The sequence below is a fragment of the Hyperoodon ampullatus genome (assembly GCF_949752795.1).
Source record: "Hyperoodon ampullatus genome assembly, chromosome: 11".
NCBI classification, from domain to species: Eukaryota; Metazoa; Chordata; class Mammalia; order Artiodactyla; family Ziphiidae; genus Hyperoodon; species Hyperoodon ampullatus.
In genome coordinates, this window is record NC_136924.1 from 99769013 (window position 1) to 99791225 (window position 22213).

Below are 22213 nucleotides of genomic sequence, written 5' to 3' on the forward strand. Positions count from 1 at the left end.
CCGATCACAGCGAACAGCCTCCTGGGCTGCTGAGAATTCGGAACACTAGGTCTTTGTGTGTGAATATGTCTTTGCTGCAGGCCCACTGGAGTAATCTGTGCAGATTATACCAAATAAACACGTATATATTTTTAGCTTTGAGGGGAGAGTGATGCTGGGTGTGGTGACATTTCATCTGAAGAATTCCTCAAACTAGACATTATCGAATATTTACTCAGAGCAAGTTAAAATATTAAATACTTGGTAAAACATAAAATATGTACACCCTGACTTTCCTGCAAGAGATGCTAGCACCACTTGTGGCCTTGTGGAGATTGCCCAAGGACTGACCTTTGCACTCAGCAGCCCTCATCCACGCTTAGTAGCACCATTACTTAAGGTGGTCTCTTATGAACACTGTAGATTAACAACAACAACAACAACAATTAACTAGTTAGTGACTACTGGTAAAATAATAAGGGTGAACTCACTGCTACACTTAAGAGTTGTAGTGCGCGGTGGCATTCAGAGCCATAGGAATGGGTGAGGCCCCTAGGAAGAGGTTGTAACGTGGGGGAAGGGACCTGGTGGCCAGCCCTGAGTTAGAGGCCAGGGGGAGGGGGAGAAGGAAGAGGGCCTGCGATGGAGGAGGGGTGCCTCCAGAGAGGAGAGAGTCAACCTAGGGGAGGGCAATGGGGTGGAAACAAGAGAGAGGAGTGTTCCAAAGAGGGAGTCTTTAACCGTGTCGATGCTGCCAGGAGGCTGGTGCGAGGAGGACAGACGTTGGCGCCCCTGGACTTGGCAACATGGCGGCCACTGGTGGCCTTGACAAGAGTTTTAATGGAATGCTGGGGTAGATGCTTGGCTGGAGCGGGTTGAAAAGTGAATGGGATTGAGCAAGTGGAAATAGCATGAGTAGGGATGACTTCTAGAAGTTTGGCTCCAAAGAGGAGTAGTGGGACTTCCCTGGTGGCGCAGTGGCTGAGAATCCGCCTGCCAATGCAGGGGACACAGGTTCAAGCCCTGGTCCAGGAAGAGCCCACATGCCGCGGAGCAACTAATCCCGTGCGCCACAACTACTGAGGCTGCGCTCTATAGAGCCCGCGAGCCACAACTACTGGGCCCGTGTGCCGCAACTACTGAAGTCCACGCACCTAGAGCCCATGCTCTGCAACAAGAGAAGCCACCGCAATGAGAAGCCCGTGCACCACAACGAAGAGTAGCCCCCGCTCGCCTCAACTAGAGAAAGCCCGCGCGCAGCAACGAAGACCCAACGCAGCCAAAAATAAATAAATTAATTAAAAAAAAAGAGGCGTAGAGAAAAGAATTAGTGACTACAGAGCAAAGAAGGGTCGAGGCTGTCCGTCTCAGGTGCCGAGACGCAGCCCACTCCCATCCTTGGGCCAAGTCCTTGCCTCCCACCTCCCAGTCCCTGCCCCACCCTCTACTGAGGCGGCCAAGCCTGAGAGAAGCCCGGGCTTCACCAAGCTGAGCGTGGCTCCCAGCCTGCAGACGGCCATCTGCCCTGTCCTGGGGGAAAGAGCCCCCAGCCCTGCCCTCTCTGGGTGGCCTCGGGACGCCCCTGCCTCCTTGTTCCCCCCAAGAGGACTGGGGGGAGGCGGGGCCGCCGACCACCAGGGCCCTGACTGCCGCCACGGGGGCTCCTTGCTTTCTCCTAAAAACCGACAGCAGAGCCAGGGTCAAGCAGGGTCCCCCAAGTCTCCCAGGCCACAGGCAGCCCCAGAGCTGATCACGGAGGAGTTGGGGCCTGCTCAGGGTGGGACAGGTGGGCAGTGGTGTCCAGGGCTGTGATGCTGGTGGCGCCCACCACGGGCTGTGGGCACGGAGAGAGGGCAGGGCGGGGCAGGTGTACGATGACCAGGACAGGAGCGCGGAGCAGCGCGTGGGCGCAGAAGCGACACGTCCGCTGCACGGGGGGGCCTGCGGCCCTCAGGGGCATGGGGCCCACTGCCCACGGCGCTGGAAGCGGCGCACCCCGAGGAGGGTGAGCGTGGATACGCCGGCGGCTGGGAGGTCCTCGGGAGGGAGGCCCAGGAGCAGGCCAAGCCACAGGACAGACACTGACTGATGGGGGTGCCTGGCACTCGTCCCCACCATGCACGGAAGGGGGACATCCAGAGGCGGACACTCCAGGGTCAGAGGTGGCATTTCGGAGGTGGAAGGACCCTTGGGGAGCAAGACTCTGACCCCCCTTCTCAGAAAAAGAAACTGAGGCTCCAAGAGGTGAGCCTGTGGTCCCAAGCCACAAAAATTCAGTGGTTGGCCCGGGCCCACAATCTGGCTGCACCTGTCACCCTGTCCCCTCCACGTTAAGCTGACTTGTCATTTACCTGGGGGGGAGGATGGGGGGCTCCCTGTCTGCAGACGCTCCGACCTGGGAGGGTGGTGGTATAAGAGGGGGTTCCCGAACGGGGCAGAACCAGGGAGAAAGGCCCCGAGAGGCCTTGGAGAGGAGAGAAGAGAAAACACTGTTCACCGTTTGAACCTCTGACTCTGGGCACCCTGGGGCTGAGAGGAAAGGACCTGCGTTGAGAAGCAGCAGGCTCAGCCTCCTCCTGGCCCTGGGGCCTCGGACAGCTGGCCGCAGCCCCGGGCCCCAGGATCCAGAGGTGGGAGGGAGGCCCTCAGCCGGTGCCTCGCAGGGCTGTCCGGTGGGAGGAGGTGTGACGAGGGTCCTCACGGCCGTGGAAGGAGACCCTGGGGGTGGGTAGGGTAAGTCCCCCCTTGCTGGTCACAGACACCAAGTCCCCCCTCCCCACCAGGGTGGGGCTTCCAGCCGGCGGGTGGGCCGCGCCCTCCTCCCAGCTCCGGTGGGTGGATGGAGGTTCGGGGCCCACGCCCCTCACGACCCCCTCCCCTCCCGGCCTCAGCTGCGTGGTGGACGAGATGGACTTCTCTGCCATGGAGCTGGACGAGGCCCTGCGCAAGTTCCAGGCGCACATCCGCGTGCAGGGCGAGGCCCAGAAGGTGGAGCGGCTCATAGAGACCTTCAGGTGGGACCCTTCCCCAGTCCCAGTCGCCTCGCACACGCCCGGGACTTGGGGGCGGGGTGGGCGGGCGGGGAAGCAGAGCGGCCGTGAGCCTGGGGACCAGGAGTCCCTGGAGGGCCCGAAGGGAAGCAAAGATGCGGGACAGACCCCCCCGGGCTCTCCCTGCAGGCACCTCACCGTCCCCATCGACCAGCGCATCTTTCCTGAGCGTCTGTGTGAGGCTGGAACGGGGCCGGGAGTGGGGCTCCGGGGGTGTCTGGGTGTGTGACAGCTGCCCCGTCCCCTCGGAGGGGATGGGGACCGAGGTACGGGGCAGACGGCAGTCGGCGGCGGGAGGGGGAGCCCCCCTGGGCTTAAGCCCTCGGAGGACGGGACACGTTCCCAGGCCCCCCCGTCGCTGGAGCTCAGGGAGGCTGCGGGCCCTCAGCACCCTCCCGTGTCTCCCCGCACAGCCAGCGCTACTGCATGTGCAACCCTGAGGTGGTGCGGCAGTTCCACAACCCGGACACCGTCTTCATCCTGGCCTTCGCCGTCATCCTCCTCAACACCGACATGTACAGCCCCAACATTAAGCCCGACCGGAAGATGATGCTGGAGGACTTCATCCGAAACCTGCGAGGTACAGGGGCGGCGGCGGGACGAGCGGGGACGCTGCTCGGGTCGTTCCGGGAGTCTCAGCCCCGACGCTAGGTTGTCACCCCGGTGGCCAAGGGCACTGCATGCCGCTTTCCGGGCCCGGTCTCGCAGAGCAGCCCTGGGGAAGTTGCTAGCATGTCAGGCATCGGGGGAGTTTCCAGGAGCTGCTGCCACTGTCCTGCAGCAAGCGGCAAGGGCCCCTGGGCGATGCCCTTTGCCCTCTGTGGAACGTCCTCCGTTGGTCGACCTCCCGGCCCCAGGCACCACGGCTGGTGTCTGGGTGGTACCGGCCCTTTCCTGCTCCACAACTGGAGAGAAGAGCCACAAGCAGGGCCTTGAGATAAACTTTATGGCGTTTCCCAGCCAAGTCGTCTCCTAACTGATGTGTGTTGGATTCAGGTTTCCTGGGTTTCATCGCTTCCTCGTTTTTAGTTTACCTCCAGAGAAAAGGTACACTGGAGACAAACTTTTTAAGAGTGTGCATGTCTGGATATTTCTTTTTCTATCCTCAGCCTTGATTGAGAATTTGGCTGGGAGCAGAATTCCCGGTTGGAAACACTGAACTCAGAATTTGGAAGGTGTGGCTCCGTTGATTTTTAGGTGTCAGTGCTGCTACTGTTACAGTCCCTGACCTCCTGTTTATGTTTTTTCTCTCACCCTGAACATTTTTAGGTTCTTCTGTCTTTTGTGTTCTGCATTTTCACCATGATGTGCCTTGTCATGGTCCTTCTTTCATCCATTGTGCGGGGTACTACGTTCTTCCTTTTAGTCTAGAAACACATGCCTCTGATCGTGGGAACTTTTTTTTTTTTTTTTTTTTGATAGAGAGGAAAGATGCTTTATTCAGAAAAGCCGGCAATCTGGGGAGAAGGTGGACTTCTGTCCAGAGACCAACTCTGAAGATTCTGCTCAACCATGACAATTTTTAAAGGGAAAAAGGGGAAACAATCTCAGTTAATCATTAAAGCAGCAGGTCAGATTCTTTGTCATTTTTCCATTGCATGCAGACCTGCTGACTTCTCCTGATTTTCCTTTGGACGCTGTCTTGCTCAAGCGGTCTGCAATTGGATTCTTTTACCCACGTGGTCCGCCTGTGCCCTCGGGGTCCACCTGCAAATTTACTAAGGGGGACCTAGGGGTAGAGAGTTAGTCATTCTTTAACTACTTAATTCTTCATTCTTACTCCTTCTAATCCAGGAAAGGAATCAACAGGTTAAGAGTAAGGCATTTTGTACATTTAGTAAAGCAGAAATCAGGAGCTAGGTTGAATGTTGCTTAGTGATCTCATCTTTATGATGAAGGTCTGAGGAATACAGGGATGAACAAACAGAAAAGGGGCAAAGGAGCTGCTTACAATTTCATCATCTACGTTAAGTGAAATCATTAAGCTATATACCTTAAACTTATACAGTACTGTATATCAATTATATAGCAATAAAACTGGAAGAAAAAAAAAGAAAATCAGTTGGTACTCTCAGCTGTATCCAGTTGTTGGTTAACTCACAGATAGACCTGATAATTTAATATTCACAAAATATTTAACCTCAAATAGTAATTGCAGATCAAATTGTTTGTACAGACTCCTTTGTGTCCCTACTGGTAAAGCTTTAAAAATTCTGTGAAGTGTAAAAGTTGTGCCCCATCTGGCAACATCTTCACATAAGCTTATATTATTTTGGAAAACTGCAGACATATACTCCAATATACAGTATCTCTAATTAGAATTTATTTTCAGGTGGGAACTCTTCTTAAATATTGTATCTGATCATTTTCCCTCTCCATTTTCCATACTCTCCTTCTGGAACTCCTATTATTCAGGTGTTAGAACATCCAGTTTGAGCCTCTGATCTTTAGAGCTATCTGCCATCTTTGTCTTGTTTGACTTTCTTGAAGATGTCCCTCAGCTTTATCTTTCAAATCTCCTACTAAGTTTTTTGTTTCTGCTATCTTATTTTTCATTTTCAGTAACTTTTTTGCTAAGTGTTCCTCTTCTGTAGCATTTTGTTCCTGTTTTGTAGATCTTATTTATCTCTGAAGATATGATGTTTTTTCTGATGAAACTTGGTTGTCCATCCATACTTAACAGTGAGCCACTAAAAGGCTGATTAAAACTCTGAGCATGTATGGGGTTGCTGACTGATGGACATTCTCACAGCAAGATTTAGTTGAGTTGTTTCATTGGGATACCTGACTGCAGAATCTTTAGATATTTTCTCTTGTGCTGGTTGCTTCCTCAAAAGAGAAATGTCCAGTCTGTTGCCCAGAGGGTATGAGTCTGTCTGCCAGTATTCCGAGATCTTTGTGGGAAATGGGTTGAGGGGGGGTCTCCTAATACGTAGACATCATCTCCATCCCCCAGTTTTCAGCACAGACTCCCACCCTTGGCTGGGCTTGGGGTCCCCCAGCCCAGAGTTCCTGGTTCATCCCTTCCAAAGGATGAAGCCTCCATCAGAAGACTGGGGTGGGGCTTCCCTGGTGGCGCAGTGGTTGAGAGTCCGCCTGCCGATGCAGGGGACACAAGTTCGTGCTCCGGTCCGGGAGGATCCCACATGCCGCGGAGCGGCTGAGCCCATGAGCCATGGCTGCTGAGCCTGCGCGTCCGGAGCCTGTGCTCCGCAACGGGAGAGGCCACAACAGTGAGAGGCCCGCGTACGGCCAAAAAAAAAAAAAAAAAAAGACTGGGGTGGAGGAAGGGGCGGGGATGTCTAATTGCCTTTTAAACTGATTTTCAACCGACTTTCCTGTTTCGAGCCCAACTTCACCTCCACCTCCAGGGGCTGCACCAACTCCAGAGCCTTGGTGGTTCTGAGCCTCCTAACCTCTCTGCTGGCTTCTGTTTCTTCTTTCCCAGGTTTGCTGATCCATGTCCTCATTCACCCACTTCCAGGTCCCTTGGTGCCACTGCCTCTTCCCCCATCTCTGCCTTTTTTAAAAAAATTCCTTTTTCTAGGGCATTCAGAAGGAGCAGAGAGGGTGCAACCTGCCGTCTTTACCTGGGAGCCCCGTGTGCTCAGTCCCTGGCCTGCTCTTTTGTGCCCCCAGCCTGGCTTCTTCCAGGCCCCTGGGTGCCTGACTTTCAGAACCAAACTTAGATGTGGGAGAAACAGGGTCAATACAGAGGGCCGCTCACAGAAGGTGTAATGTCCTCTCGGCACTTAGGAAGACTCCTTGGAGAGCACTTGCCCAAGATGTTTTATTTTTAATTTTTCCCTCGTAAAAAAAAGGTGTATAATCATTAAAGAAAGATTTAGAAAAAGTAGAAAGAAGACTTTTTTTTTTAATTGCCTCTGTTTCTACCTCCCGGGGAAAGTTGTTTTCGTGTTGGTCTATTTCCTGCTGGTATTTCTTGCTACCAGGGTCTGAACGTCTCTGTGAAGTGGGCGACAGGTGGCGGTCTCCTCACAGCACCACCACGGGGGCTGCCCTCCCCTCCTTCACTTAATGCCTCACTACCCACCCACCACCGCCACCCCGTGCTCCCAGCGAGGGGAGAATCTTGTCCCCACTCAACAACTAATCGCTGAGCTCCACGCTCCCTACCGGAGGGGAGGGGAGGGCCTGAACACCGACACAGCGATGCTCAGCGATGCTCCTGGTGGGGCTGGGGTGGAGGCTGTTAAGACGGGAGAACCGGGGGAGCAAAGGCAGGACCACAGAGGCCGCGTTCAGAGGTGGGGAAGGAGGCCTGGGAGGGGGGAGCGGAGGCTCTGGCTATGGAACAGCAGGAGGGGGCGCTGGGGGCATGTGCTGGGCCCTAGTGGAGTAGCTCTGGTGCCTGGCCAAGGAGTTCCTCCCTACTCTAGCGGGTATGGGGAGCCAGCCACTGAAGGCTTCGGAGCGGGGACAGGGCAAAATCAAGGCCATTTCATTCTTCGGGAGCGGCAGTCAGGTAGGGGGCGCCCCCTCTCTGGCTCCAGGCCCCTGACACCCCTCCCCGTGCCCGTTCCACGGCCGTAGGTGTGGATGACGGGGCTGACATCCCCCGGGAGCTGGTGGTCGGCATCTACGAAAGGATTCAACAGAAGGAGCTCAAGTCGAACGAGGACCACGTCACGTACGTCACCAAGGTGGAGAAGTCCATCGTGGGCATGAAGACAGTAAGTGCCCACCGCAGAGGAGCACGCGCCGCGGGGCATCATTTCCCCTCCCGGGGCTGCAGAGGCCCTGTCTCCATCTCCTTCCCTTTCCTTCTTCCTGGCATCGCCTCCTCATCTTTCAGAAACGTGTTCCCCTTCTCCGCTCACTTGTAGTTACTGTGTCCAGTGCCTCCGTGTGCTGTGCGGGGCACCCTCTTCCTTCCACCCGCCCGATTTCCTCATCGCTCCTGCGACCAGCTCCTGCGGCAGGAGAGATCAAAGTGAAATACTGAGAAAGACTGCCGGATGCTCTAGGGTCGAAGCATCTGGATGGCCAGATAGGGAGGTTTGGGGTGGTATGGGTCCTGGGCATCCTGGATGGTCCTACTGAATAGAAGGCAGGAAATGGGCTAAAGCAGGCTCTGGACGTGGGTTCTCAAATCCTTGGGGTGGCCCCTGAGTTGTAGCCCGTGTGGCAGTTTGCAGCGTTTTCCAAGTTTGCGATGGTTTTTAAGGGAGCATCGTCTGTAGACGTCCGCAGAGGCTCTGTATACCGTAGACATAAAGGTCCTGGCCTTCATCGCCCTAACCCTAACCTCCCCCAATTCTTGGCTCAGGGAGCAGTTTGGGGACCTCGTCTGAGGCTCTGTGCTGGACGCTTCCGCCCAGTCGTGCGGGGCCGGCCTTTTCTGGCTGGAGCCTGCTGTGCCGAGGTCACGGACGCCCCCTGAGGAGGCTGTTTCATGCACTGGAGCAGATTCGCGGTGTCCCCGGGACCCCTCCCTCTTGCACACTGGTGTTTGGGTGTGCAGCAGAGACAGGCACAGCCCGGGATGTGGGGCTGCCCTCACGAAGGCCTCGGAGGGAAAGGAGTGCACAATCCGAAGGCTCTTTTCAGTCTCCTTCCCCTGCCTTTTATCTGCTCGCTGCGTCCAGCACTGTGAAGCCCTCTGGCCCAGCCCTGCCCTCTAAGGAGCCTGAGGAAGGGGAGAGAGCCCGGGGGAGCCAAGAGGGAGGGTCGGGGCCAAGCTGGGCCTGCATCTGCTCTTCCGGGAAGTGGGCGCTGGGGAAAGGAGGGCTGCGACCTCGGCGGCTGCCCCGGCTGTGAGCGCTGTGCCCTGGCCCAGGTGCTGTCAGAGCCCCATCGCCGCCTGGTCTGCTGCAGCCGGCTCTTCGAGGTGACGGATGTGAACAAGCTGCAGAAGCAGGCCGCGCACCAGAGGGAGGTGTTCCTCTTCAACGACCTGCTGGTGGTGAGTGGGGACCCCCAGAGGGCCGGAGGCCCCGTGGGCTCCGAGGACACCCTGCCCCCCAGGATGCCATGATGCTGCATACCCTGTGGCTGATTTTCCAGCGTGGGGTGTGAGGTAGCCCAGGCAGATACGAGCCTTCCTACTTTGTTAGTTATGAAGCCGAGGCACACAGCGGTCATCTGCTCGTGGTTCCCGGGTCCCGGTGCGAGTGGATTAGATCCCAGAGCCTCTGCATCCCCCTCACTATGGGGAACCTGGGGCTGGAGGGTACAGGGCTGCACGTCCGTCCCACAGCCTGGGAAGTGCAGGAGGCCTGAGGGGGGGCCCACACTGTCCCTGGGCCCAGGGGGGGATGCTGGCGTGCGTGTGGGTGTGTGCGTGTGGGCTTGTGCGTGCATGTGGGCGCGCGTGTGTGTTTGCGCACGTCTGTGGGGTGCTCGGCCTTTGCTCTCTGAACACAGGTATCCATACAACAAATATTTAACGAGTACCAACCATGTCCCAGGCGGTGTTCTAAGTGCTGGGAAGCAGAGTGAACAGGGTCTGGCCTCTGTCTTTTCCTCAAACCCCATACCTTCTCCATCCACGAGTCATACTGGCACTACCTCTAAAACTGTCCCAAATCCAACGCTCCCCGCCTGAGGTCCACCTCCGCGGAGGAGCGGAGTCAGCATCGCCCGCTCCCGGACCTCACCTCCCTCCACGCCTCTCCTCTGCCGCCCGCCCCCTGCCCTACCAGCTGCCTCCCCAGGCCGACTCCAGGCTCCGTCCGTCTCGGGCCTTAATCTTGCGGCTCCATCGTCTGCTTGAAAAGCTCCCCAGACCCTGCACAACCCCCTGCCTCTCCTCATTCAGCACAGACGCTCTCCCCCCACCTCACAGGTGGCCTCTGCCCACCCACCGTCTTGTCCTGACCCTACTTCGTCTTCAAAACACCTGCCAGTTTCTGCAGTTACCCTATGTATCCGTTTCTTCACATTGCTTTTTGGCTTACTATGCGATGATGGATTGATCCATTGATTGATTTATGGACCCTGAGGGTCCTCCTCCCCGGAGGGAGGCACCCTGAGGGCTGGGCTCCCCCGTCCTCTCCTGTGTCCCAGAGCCCAGCTCAGAAGGTGCCGAAGAAACATTTGTACACCAAGCAACTGCTACCTCAGCTTGTGTTTCAGGAGACAAGGGAGGTAGAAAATAATTAAGAAGACAAATAAGATAGTATCAAACCGGGGGAAGGTGCTATGAAGACAACAAAGCAGGGTGATAGGTTGGAGTAGCTGGTGTTAAGGTGGATTTTTTTTTCTCTTATTTTGTTTTTGTTTGTTGTAAAGGCTGGTCTGGGAAGGAATCTCTAAGGAGGCGGCATTTGAGTTAAGAGCTAAGTAATGAGAGTAACCCAACCACGCAAGAAGCTGTAGGGCAAGTTGTGGAGGGAAACAGCAGGTGCAAAGGCCCTGTGGTAGGACTGAGCCTGCCCCGTTCAAGCTATAGAAAGGGCAGCATGGACTGAACATAAAGCCAGAGTAAGGCAGGGACCAGAACGGGTGGGGCTTACAAACCAGGGCACGAAGTGTGGACTGGCTTCTAAGTGCTGTGGGAATGGCCACTGAAGCATTTTGCGCAGTGAAGACCGTATTTTTTTTTTTTTTTTGCGGTACACGGGCCTCTCACTGTTGTGGCCTCTTCCGTCACGGAGCACAGGCTCTGGACGCGCAGGCTCAGCGGCCATGGCTCACGGGCCCAGCCGCTCCGCGGCATGTGGGATCTTCCCGGACCGGGGCACGAACCCACGTCCCCTGAATTGGCAGGCAGACTCTCAACCACTGCGCCACCAGGGAAGCCCCTGAAGACTGTATTTTGATATTGTGTCTGTACATATGTATGTGTGTATACATGTGTGTATATGTGTGTGAATGTATCCTAAGTGTGTAAGTGGGCATGTGTGTGCGTGTCTCTTTTTGGGTGTTTACTTGTGTTCACAAGAGCCCTGGGTGTTCACTCATCCAGGTGTGTAAGGCACGTTTATACACACGCACACCTGTCAGTGCACGGCTGTCCCCTGTCTTGGACAGATTCTCAAACTCTGCCCCAAGAAGAAGAGCTCCTCCACGTACACCTTCTGCAAGTCCATGGGCCTCCTGGGCATGCAGTTCCACCTCTTTGAGAACGAGTGTAAGTCTCGGTCACCCGTGGATGTGGCAGAGGGCGGGGGGTGCGGGGGAGGGGGAGGGGCAGGCGCTCCCGAGGCCCCCTCCTCACCCGCGGCTGCTCACGGCCTGTGGGGCCTGGGGTCTGGTTTCCAGATTACTCTCACGGCATCACACTGGTGACCCCGCTCTCGGGCTCCGAGAAGAAGCAGGTGCTGCACTTCTGCGCCCTGGGCTTGGACGAGATGCGGAAGTTTGTGGAGGACCTGAAGGAGTCCATCGCGGAGGTGACGGAGCTGGAGCAGATCCGTATAGAGTGTAAGGACGCGGTGAGCCCAGAGCCTCCGCGCGGCCGGGCTCCGGTCAGCGGGAGCAGGGTCGCTTGCAGACAGACACTCCCTGCACCCCTGCGGGGGGCGTGTGGGCAAGCCAGGCCCCTCCTGCCCTCCCGAGCCCTCCCTGCCCCAGCCCCACGGCCCCATCATGGCTGATGGATGCCTCACAGTTAAGGCGAGGCACCTGAGGGTGTACGCATGCGTGTGCACATGTAGCCAGGCCGTGGGGCGGCGTGTGGGCCCCTCGGAACGGAGAACTCGGCTGGGTTTGACCAGGACCAGCAAGCGAGCCGGCCCGAAAGGCGGGCTTGCAAACCGAGGAGGTCCGGGCCTGGAGCACTTCTTCCCACCCAACCTCCCTGGCAGCCTCCTCCCCTGACCCAGTCCAGATTCACACGTCACACCTGGTTGTTTCATGGTTTTCACCTCTTCTAACCTGGAATAGCCCCCCACTTAATGTTTGCATAACGTCATCTCCTGAAGAGTCCAGTCTGGCTTTCTGACTGTCCCCCGTCTTGGAGTTGTTTTCTGGCCTCCAAGGAGTGCCTTGGTTCCCGATTGCTCCCGTTCAGGTATCGTAGACAATCTCTGCGCCTCTTCATCTGTCCGGGTGGTTTACCGGTCACCTCTTAGTTCAAGAAAAGAGCAGTGACGCCCTGTGGTCTCTGCCCACCTAAAAGCTTTCCTGGTGAAGCATTGCAGCGGCTTCAAAGAGCCTTTAAAGGAAAATTAAGTAAGAATGGATTCAGAAACTAAACAGAAAATAAAAACAGACTCCAGGTCTGCCTTACATGGCCACTTAGTTGAAAAGTATTTCTAAATTGGTATAAATCCCTTGGGCAGGAGGAAAGGTGGTGGGAGTTTCTGAGCAGGGGCCAATGCGCCAGGGCGGTGCTATTTCATCAGCATCTTTGGAGCACCTACTGTGTGCCAGGTGGTTTGTTTAGGTGTTCACGGCGGGGGGTGCAAGGCAGATGTTGGCCCCCACTTCACGGATGGGACTCAGAGCAGTTAGGGGATGTGTCTAAGGTGCATATTAGAAGCGGAGGATCTGGCAGTTGCAGTAAAGTCTGATTCTAAGGTTCATGTACTTTCCACCCTGAAAATGAGAGGATAGCTTCTGTTTATAATTTCCTAAGGAAACAACGAAATCAGGTTAAAACAAAAACTCACCAGGGACTTCCCTGGTGGCACAGTGGTTGAGAATCCGCCTGCCAACGCAGGGGACACGGGTTCGTGCCCCAGTCCGGGAAGATCCCACATGCCGCGGAGCAACTAAACCCGTGTGCCACAACTACTGAGCCTGCGCTCTAGAGCCCGCGAGCCACAACTACTGAAGCCCGCACGCCTAGAGCCCGTGCTCTGCAACAAGAGAAGCCACCGCGATGAGAAGCCCGCGCACCGAAACGAAGAGTAGCCCCCGCTCACCGCAACTAGAGGAAGCCTGCGCTCAGCAACGAAGACCCAACGCAGCCAAAATAAAATAAAATAAAAATAAAAACACCTCACCAGACCAGACTGTGAAACTAACTCAGTATCGCCTGGTACAGGGAGGGTGTAAATTCCCTTTCTGCTCTCCGTCGGCGACGTGAGTTCAGGGGTGTAACAGACAGACTTTTCAATGCCACCTTTGCTGTTGATCTAGAACATTCTCAGAGACACACCCTCTTGTCAGTACATCCTAGATGGGTCCACACAGCCGCGGAGCACAACGCCCACAGGTGGGCACCAGCATGGCTGCCAGAAGTCCCTTCCCCCATCAGCCTGGGAGCAGCACGTCCTGCCCCTCCAAGTACTAAGGAGGAGATATCGCCAAGGTCTGTGTGCTGAGGGCAGTAGAGCAGGGGCCAGGCTCCTGTCTGCTCCTATTCTTCAGATGGAGAGAAAGGGAGGAAAGCTTAGGAAAGAGGAAGGGCTGCTCAGAGAGGCAGGGAAAAGGAAGTAGGAAACAGGAAAAAGTAGCCACAGCTCCCGTTTCTCGAGCACTTACTACATGCCCACGCTGGGCTGAATGCTGAGCCTATTGTATGAATTGTTGCTACATCTTTCCAGGAGGTGAGAAGCATTATCTTCATGTTGCAAATAAGGAAGCTGAGTCTAACAGAACTTAAGGAAGTTGTCCAAATTCACACAGTCATTGACAGAACAAGACTGGCACCCAGGTTCCTGGGATGCCTTGCTTGTAATTACAACGCTAACTTCTCCAAAGCCAAGACGGCCCCTCTGGGGAGAGAGAGCCACTCTCACTTCAGTAAAAGTATTGAGTATTGCTTGATGGTGTGACTCGGGCAGTCGGCACAAATCGTTCTGGTTTGGGGTTTGCAGGCTGGTGCCCCCAGATTACAGACGACTAGACAGGCAGAAAATGGGACCCAAGAGAGTAGCTTTAATACAAGGAACTTGAGTGATGTCTCCTGGAAAAGAGGAACGGAGGAGAGATTTAATAACGGCTGTCAAATCTCCAAGGAGGGTAACTGGCCGTTCTCCAGCACCACCGAGAAAAGACAGGAAGGAACAGGTTTACAGTCTAGAGAGAGGAATTAAAGCCGAGTAGCCAGACAGACCTCTGCCGGGCCCTTGGGCGACTGGGACGTCCTCGTCCGGGGAGCTCAGCCAGCTGGCTGGACGGCACCAGCGGTGCTGAGGCTGCTACACCAAGTGAGCCTTTGACGTCGTCACAGGAGCTGATATTTACCGAGCCCTTGCAACATCCAGGCCTTGTTCTAAGTGCCTTAATGTCTTTTCTCCTGTGATCCTCTTTTTCTCTTTTTAAATAAATTTATTTATTTATTTATCTTTTATTTTTGGCTGCGCTGTGTCTTCGTTGCTGCGCATGGGCTTTCCCTAGTTGCGGCGAGTGGGGGCTGCTCTTTGTTGCAGCACACGAGCTTCTCATTGCGGAGCACAGGCTCTCAGCATGCAAGCTTCAGTAGTTGCAGCATACGGGCTCAGTAGTTGTGGCGCACGGGCTCAGTTGCTCCGCAGCATGTGGGATCTCCCCGGACCAGGGCTCGAACCCATGTCCCCTGCGTTGGCAGGCGGATTCTTAACCACTGCGCCACCAGGGAAGGAAGCCCCCTCCTGTGATGCTCTTAATGACACTCAGAAGTGGACGCTGCAGTCCCCTTAGGGAGGCACAGAGAGGCTAAGTAACCAGCCTGAAGCCACACAGCCAGGCAGCGTCAGAGCCGGGATGCAGACCCAGGCTGTTGCCTCCCTCCCGTCAACCCCCTGCACCTCCTCTCTGGCTGCCGGAACAGGCGCTGCCAGCCCCGGCACTGAAGCTGACATGGAGTGGGTGCCGTGTGTCTGGGAGCCCCTCTTCCTCCTCCTGCTCTCGTCTCATTTCTCCTCTCCCCTCTGTGTGCTAGAGGTCGGGGTTTCTCTCCATTCACGAGCCTCTCCGTTCCCCAGGGGAGCTGGAGAAGCAGCAAGGAACGAAGACTCTCTCCTTCAAGGCCGGGGGAGCCCAGGTGGACCCACAGTCGAAGCAGGGATCGCCCACAGGTGAGTTCCAGACCTGTGGGCCCTGGCCCACGCGGAGGCCACTCAGCGCCCCTGGCCTTGGGGTCCTGGGGATTCGGGTGAGGGAAAGGCTCATTTCCATGGCCTCATCTGCTGGGGCTTTAGCAGTGAGACTGAGGGGGAAGGTGAGAGAGAAACGTGTCCACTTACAAAGGTCACTGTTCCCCCTGGAGGCATCAGGCTCAGGGCTCCGACATCCTGCCCCAGTGCCCGCTTGTTCCCTCTGCACACGGGGGGTTAGGGGTGTGGGAAAGGGAAACCATGTGAGAAAACAAATGCTGTGTCTGTGGCTGGGAGCAGGTGAGAAGGCAGGTGGCCAGAAGGGTCTGGAAATCTTGATCTGCCCCATCAAGACCTCTCCCTAATGAGCCAACATCACTCTCTAATCCCAGGCCCGAGTCAGCACCCCGAAACCCAGATGAACCCTCAAACCCAATTTCTCATTTCTTCAAGTTGAATTTTCACTCCAGACAAGTCAAGCCAGCTTCAGGTTTTGTATCACCTTTGGCCACGTTCTCTACACCCGCTCCCACTGCCCCCTCCTACCTTCCCCCCTCCCCCCAACCTGCAGGGAGACAGGAGGAGTTGTCTCCACCCCCCACCCCACCACCCCTGCTCCATCTGCCCCAAATAGAAAAGAATTAGGAGAGGTGGCATGAGAATTAAATCCCATCCCAGCAAACCCCAGCGAACCATCCAGAACTGTTCACTAATTAATTCAGTCGTTTATTCCTACATTTAATGAGCACGTACTGAGTGCCTGCCGTGTGCCTTGTGCTAAGCCCTGGAAAGCCAGGGTCCCAGCAAGACGTCAGCTTGAGCTGAGACACTCCAGTGGGCTCCATGCTGGTTCCAAACCCCCGGTTACGGTTATGGCCGTGGCGCCGAGATGCTGTATCAGCATCACAGGACTGGTCACACCAGCTGGGAGAGGAGATTTGTTTTCCAAGCAAGACTCGGGGCTCTTTTAGCTCATGGAGACCCTCACTGTGGTGTCTCCTCTGTGTATGGGTCTGACCTGCCACCATGCGTTCATAATTCTCCACCCGCCCAGGTTTTCAGCTGGCCCTTCATTTCTTTCTTTCTTTCTTTCTTTTTTTTTTATAAATTTATATTATTTATTTATTTTTGGCTGCATTGGGTCTTCATTGCTGCGTGCGGGCTTTCTCTAGTTGCAGCGAGCGGGGGCTACTCTTTGTTGCGGTGTGCGGGCTTCTCATTGTGGTGGCTTCTCTTGTTGCTGAGCACGGGTTCTAGGTGTGCAGGCTTCAGGAGTTGTGGCGCACGGGCTTAGTTGCTCCGTGGCATGTGGAATCTTCCTGGACCAGGGCTCGAACCCCTGTCCCCTGCATTGGCAGGCGGATTCTTAACCACTGAGCCACCAAGGAAGTCCTGGCCCTTTATTTCTACAAGGTCAGGGTACACGCTTGTTTTCACAGCTGTGTAATAGAGTCAAACCTCAGCCGTGATTGATTCCCGGACACCCTGCCCCACTCTACTCTCTGCAGCCCAGACTGCCTCTTTGGGAAGCTGCAGCCCCTGGCCAGGCCCTGATGTGTATCTCCGGGGCCTTGTCCATCAGTTCCCTCCCCAGCTTCCTCTTGTGCTACAGAAAGCAGAGGGATGTGCACAGCAAGGGAACTAGCACCCTCCCCGGGGGTGTAAGAAATTAGAGGGGCCCTGGCCGACGGCTCTGGGGTGCCTGCTGGGGGTAGGGGTGGGAGTCAGGGGTGACTGAGCCAGAAAAAATCATCAAGCTGTCCCCGGGTGTCTGCAGGGTCCCTGGTGCTGTGCCAGGCCCATCAGGAAGCCCTGGTAGCAGTCAGAGCCATTATCAGCTATTTGTGCCAGGCCCTTGAATCCTCACCACTCAGCTAAGTAGCAGGAACAGGAAAGGAACATGGCCCCTCCCTCTCGGAGCCTGTGCCACAGACACAGAGGAGCCCCCTTTTGCTCTGGGAACCAAGAACCAAGGCCTCCTCACAACCAACCTGCACAGTCCGTATGGGGCGCTCTGACTGTGGGTAAAGGAGACTCCACAATACCCAGCAAGGAAAAAGTTCAGAGACCTTCTAGTCCATGAGGGCTCAGAGAGGTGCAGCATCTTGCCCAAGGTCACACAGCTAGTACGTGGCAGAGCTGGGCTCAGGCACCCAGTCCACTGCCCCCGGAGTGGTGGGGGCCCTGGAGTCTCCGGCCGCCGCATTGAATTGCAGGGAGGCTTGGTTGGGGCCTGCGGGGCGGCGGAGACAGGGCTTCGTGCGGGGACAGGGCCAGGTGGAGAGTGAGCCCTGTGCTCTTTGCATTTAAAGCCAAAAGGGAGGCGGCACCGGCAGAGAAGGCGGCAGAGAGCACGGCGGAGGTGAGTGGAGGCCTGGTTGCCCAGGTGAGTGAGTCTGTGGCCCCTGCCCTCTTCTCACTGTCTCTGTTGTTTCTCTTCTCAGGTTTTAATCAATGCCTCCCCAGCCCGACTCACCGTTTTACCAATTTCAAGAGATACAATTAAAAGTTACTGCTAGCATGGGTAATACCACTCTTCCAGCACCTAATCAAGCCACAGTGCCCCCTCCCGCTCCCCAGCCCGCCCTCCCCGCCGAGCCCCCCAGGCCGAGCTCCCAGACTAATGCGTGCAGATAAAGCCCCCAACACCCCCATCGCAACCCTCCCGCAGTCCCCCGAATCCGCCGCCCCGCACACTGCCATGGTCCTGATGCTCCCGCATCAGAGACCAAGGTTCCCTCCTCTACATCTTGCCAGCCTCTGTAGCAGGGAGCCTGGCCCCTTCGAGAATCACCCCTTAGGTCTGTTGCCCGAGTGAGCACGGCGGGACAGACCCTGTCCTCCTGGATGCCTCTGGGGAAAGTGGAGGCGGCTGGGAGGGTACAGTTTCCGCCCAGGACAGCTGGTCCACCTGGAAAGCTGGCCTCGGGGTGGGATACGCAGGACGAGGTGAGGCGAGCTGGGGGTGGGGTTGTCTTAGGGCTTCTCCGGGAGTGGGGGGCGGGCAGCTGCTGCATCTGAAGACTGTCCACATCGGAGGGAGGGGACTGGAGAAGTAGCAGCAGCAGCTGGTGCCTACCAGGCCCCCGGTGGCCACCTGGGACGGGCATGCAGCTGCCCTGCAAGCCTGCTGGGCCCCAGCCCTCCCCACTGGCTCCCCTCGGACCCTGGTGAGCCCCTCACTCCTTTCTGCCAGGGCTCCAGGGACCCTCACTGCTCACACAGACCCTCACTCCAAACTGGAGGAGCCCTGCCCCCAGCCTGACTAAGCTTGCGGAAGCCCCAGGACACCCCAGAAAACCCCAGCTTCTCCTCTCTCTCCCCACACACACACTGTGTCTGGAGGAGGCACCTTCACACGGAGGAGCTTCCTGCCCCAGCAGCTGACAAGCCCCCAGGGTGGGTATTCCATCCCCGGCCCGTCCTCCGCCCATCATCCTGCAGCTGCCCGTTCTCCAGCCTTGCAGATAAACACCGAAGTTACCAGCCCTTCGGTTGGTTCCACCAGCCCTGCCTGTGGCTTAGCACCCCCTGCCCAGGGAGGACCGCGATCTGGGGGCCATTATCCCCTCCTCCCCGGCCCAGGGGGCCACGTGGCTATCTGCAAGGCTGCCACCCCGGCTAGTCCCAGGGCTCTGACAGCCTCTGCTCGCCTGCACAGAGGCGGCCTCACCGCCGGCCTCTCAGCTGGACCCTGAGCTCCCGCGTCCTCCACCCGCTCTGTTCTTGCCTGGCCACCCCGCTGGCAGGCGCTTCTCCAGCTTGTCTGAGCTGTCAGGCCTGCTACTCATGTTCCATCTTCTCTCCCTCTCTCCCTCTCTCTCTCTCTCTCTTCTTTCTTTCATCAGCAGGGAGGTGAGAAGGGGGTCAGAATGAGGGAATGTTTTGCTGTCACTTCCTGCTTTTCACTTACTGACCAGAGGGAGGTGCAGACAGTGGAGCGGGAGGGGGGAAGGGGAGGCGAAGAGGAGGTGCAGGGTGAGGCCAGGGCTGCGGCCACAGCGGGGCTCGGAGGGTCTGGACTGGGGCGGCCAGGCGTTTGCCTGGGGCAGGGCAGCTGTAAAGTCTGGGGGCGGAGAGCAGAAGGCCTTCCCCGCTGTCTCAGGCCACTTTCTCCCAGGGAATAACTCAGAAGACAAGCAGGTGGGGAAAGGGGCCGCACCCACCCCTCCCCAGCTGCAGTGGACAGAAGCCTCCTGTCCCAGTGACGACCACAGAGGGCTCCCCGAGAGGGAGGTGGACGCAGCCCTGCTCTCGGCCCACCCCAGGGCCTGGCAGGGCACTGAGGGGCTCCGGGGCTCCTGTGATTGGTTGGGAGGCGGGGGCAGCTCAGGCTTAGAACACACGGCAGAGGCTGGAGGTTGAGAACGGAGAGTAGAGCCTGCAGCCTGCGGAGCTTGGCGGTGGGGGCTTGTGAACACCCAAGGGCAGAGGAACGGGGCTGGAGAGCCGAGCAGCCCACCAGGGCAGTGCCCGGACCCAGGAGGGGGCGTCCCTGAAATTGCACCTTTTGCCAGGATCTGCTGGTTTAGGGCTCTGAGATAGTTCAGGGCAGGGCCCTCCTGGTCTAGACCTGGCCATAGGATGCCCTCCCCTGCAGCCTCGGTTTCCGCCCCCCCGTGCACTGAGCAGCGGGCCTGGGTCGTGGTACCCAAGGGCATCCGCAGAGAGCAGGGTCTCAGCCACTCCCTGAAGGGCCCAGGTGTCGGAAGGGGATGGTGTGTCGTACCTACAGGCTGGTGAGCCGGAGGGATGAGGAATTAAACCCCTCTCCTTCCAGAATCCTCCGATTTCTTCCACCTCCCCTGCTAGCAGGAGGAAGCCAGGCTAGTTCCCAGTGCCCTCCATGGGCCACTCCCCCATGCCCCACCCAAGGGGGAAAGATTAGAGCCCTTTCTGGGTTCCCCCTCCTGCAGCGGGACGGGTTTCTCCAGGGCCCAGGTTGGGCCAGAAGGGCACCTGGGGACCTGGCTCTGGCCTTGGCCGCTCTCCAATGTGTGGGCACAGCCCTGGGGAGTCTGGGAGGATGAGGCAGGTCCAGATCACCCCTCGGGGGTCCCTGGCCTTCCAGGGTTGGGACACCTTTGTGATTCACAGTGATGAGAAGGCCTCCCTTTAAAAAGCTGGTGGGAGGGTTAGGGGCTTGCAAAGCTCCAAGCCACCTGACTCCTGACTCTGTTCCTGTGTCTGCCACACACCCCTGGGAGGCAGGGCGCAGGCAGATAATCCTGCTTTTCCAGCTCGAGGTTGGTGGGAAGGCGGGTGGGCGCCCACCCGGGGCCCAGGGCCACCCAGCAGGACCTGAGTCCATCGGTCCAGCCGCCCATCCCACAGAAGGAGCCAGGCCGCTCAGGCCGGGTAGAGCACAGCGTCTCTGGACTCCACCCAGGCTCAGCGCCTCTGCCTGGCAGCTGGGCGCCCTCTGGGTGGCGGAGACATGGGGAGCGGGCCGAGGTGAGGGCTGCGAGCCCCTGGTGGGCACAGGGGCCGGGGAAGGGGGCAAGGGAGGCCCAGGGTGGCCAGTCCTAGCAGCTGGGACTTAGTCTTGTAACATTTCACACTTCTCTGGCTGTTTCTAAACTAGGTGTCAATTCACAACAGGCTTCAAACGTCCCAGCACTACTCCGGGCTGGGGGCCGAGAGGGGAGCACCAGCGCCAGACCTGCAGCCTAGCCCCTCGAGGGAGCAGCCCCCTCTGCTGCCACCACCGCCGCCCACAGCCCCCGGGACCCTGGTGCAGTGCCAGCAGATTGTCAAGGTCATCGTCCTGGACCAGCCCTGCTTGGCCCGCATGGAGCCCCTGCTGAGCCAGGCCCTCTCCTGCTATGCCTCGTCCCCCTCCACGCCCCTGGGCGGCCCGGGCTCCCCGGTCAAGGCGGCCCACCAGCCGCCCCTGCCCCCCGCCCCGCCCCCCTACAACCACCCGCACCAGTTCTGCCCGCCTGGCTCCCTGCTGCACCGGCGCTGCTGCTCCAGCGGCGCCAGGAGCCTGGTGTAGACTCGGCAACCCCCCTGCGCTGCTGTCCCGGGAGGCTGCGTCGGGGCCCCCGCTGACCCTTCACCCGCTGCTCCCCACGCCCGGCGCGCTGCCTTCCTGGCCGCTCACCACTGTCGTTTCGGAGAGAGAATCCCAGTCCCTGGCACCTGGTTTGCTTGGCCCAAGCTTCCCTTGCTCAGTTGAGCGACCCTCCCCCCAAATCTGCAGACACCCCTCACTCTCCTGGGGCCCAACACAGCCAGGCACGGCCAGGCCTCCTCTCCCCCCACCGTTACTCTGGCCACTTGCAACAGGGACTGAGGGCCTATCCGGCTTCCAGGCCAAGTCTGCCAGGCGCGAGGGCTGGGTGGCCAGCACCCAAGCCTTAGACAGAAGGTGGTCTGGCTCACCGCCCCAGCGCTGGGTGCCACGCTGGGTGGGGGACAGCCGGCCCTGGGTCCCTGGAGCGGCCAGGTCAGGGGGAGGCATGAGGAGGGGGCTTTCTCTGCTGCCCCCCGCCCCGCCAAGCCCGGCAGTCTCAGGAGGCGACTCCTCTGTGCCCAGGGACGTTGGCTGTCCTGGCCACAGACTCCCCTCCACCCAGGCCTCTCCTGCTTTCTCAGGGGCTGGGGCGCTGCCTGCCCAGGGCTGCCGAGACTTCAGGAGGGCGCTGGGCAAAGGGGGTCTCGGTCAGTTCAACAGAGCCAGGGGGTCAGGAGGTCACGTAGCTACAAAACGCACCTTTTAAAGAGTTTCTTGTTCTCTAGCCCCAAGTCATACCCAGCCAGTGCAAGGTGCGCCCAGGGCACAAACACATACATAGGAGATCCAGGTCCTCCCGGTATCGGAGCAGAAACGGGGAGGGGCAGGGGTGGGCCCAGGGGCGAATGCAGCCAGCAGAGGCAGGATTCCAGCCCAGGGCCAGGCCCCCTCCTGAATGACTTCCGTGGCCTCCACGAGGGACGTGGACGCAGAAGTGGGCGAGAGCGGCAGGCGCTCCAGAGGCCTGGCGTGTCCCCCGCTGCCGTCCCAAACCAGCCCTTTAAGCCCCGCCCCCCCCACCCCAGAAGGCAGCAGGCCCGCCTGCAGCAGGGGGGAAGAGTCCCTACACCTTCAAAATCGCCAAGGAGAGCCAAGAGGACACGCTGCCCAACCCAGAGCCCAGCAGAATCAGAGCCAACCTCTGTGCAGCCCCACAGGGCTCAGGCAGCCCCGCCTCAAAGGCCGCGGGGTGGGGGGGTACCCTCCAGGGACTGTCGGTCCTGAGCCAGGCCGGA

General features: G+C 58.0%; 1 protein-coding gene across 2 annotated transcripts in view; it reads left to right on the forward strand.

The window, feature by feature from the left end:
• The window catches only part of IQSEC3 (IQ motif and Sec7 domain ArfGEF 3), a gene marked incomplete at both ends in the record, with an annotated part of 88409 nt that extends 67452 nt beyond the window's left edge, over positions 1-20957 (forward strand). The window contains 9 exons of one of the 2 annotated variants that reach the window (XM_079714206.1): positions 2871-2993; positions 3443-3609; positions 7584-7723; positions 8830-8955; positions 11025-11124; positions 11256-11417; positions 14849-14941; positions 17272-17321; positions 20544-20957. In XM_079714206.1, the coding sequence (XP_079570332.1) occupies positions 2871-2993; positions 3443-3609; positions 7584-7723; positions 8830-8955; positions 11025-11124; positions 11256-11417; positions 14849-14941; positions 17272-17321; positions 20544-20957 (1375 nt within the window). Of the gene's footprint in view, positions 1-2870; positions 2994-3442; positions 3610-7583; positions 7724-8829; positions 8956-11024; positions 11125-11255; positions 11418-14848; positions 14942-17271; positions 17322-17403; positions 17479-20543 lie in introns of those variants that run through there. The other variant, XM_079714207.1, reaches the window with a different exon arrangement.
• Between the last annotated feature and the right edge of the window lie 1256 nt (positions 20958-22213).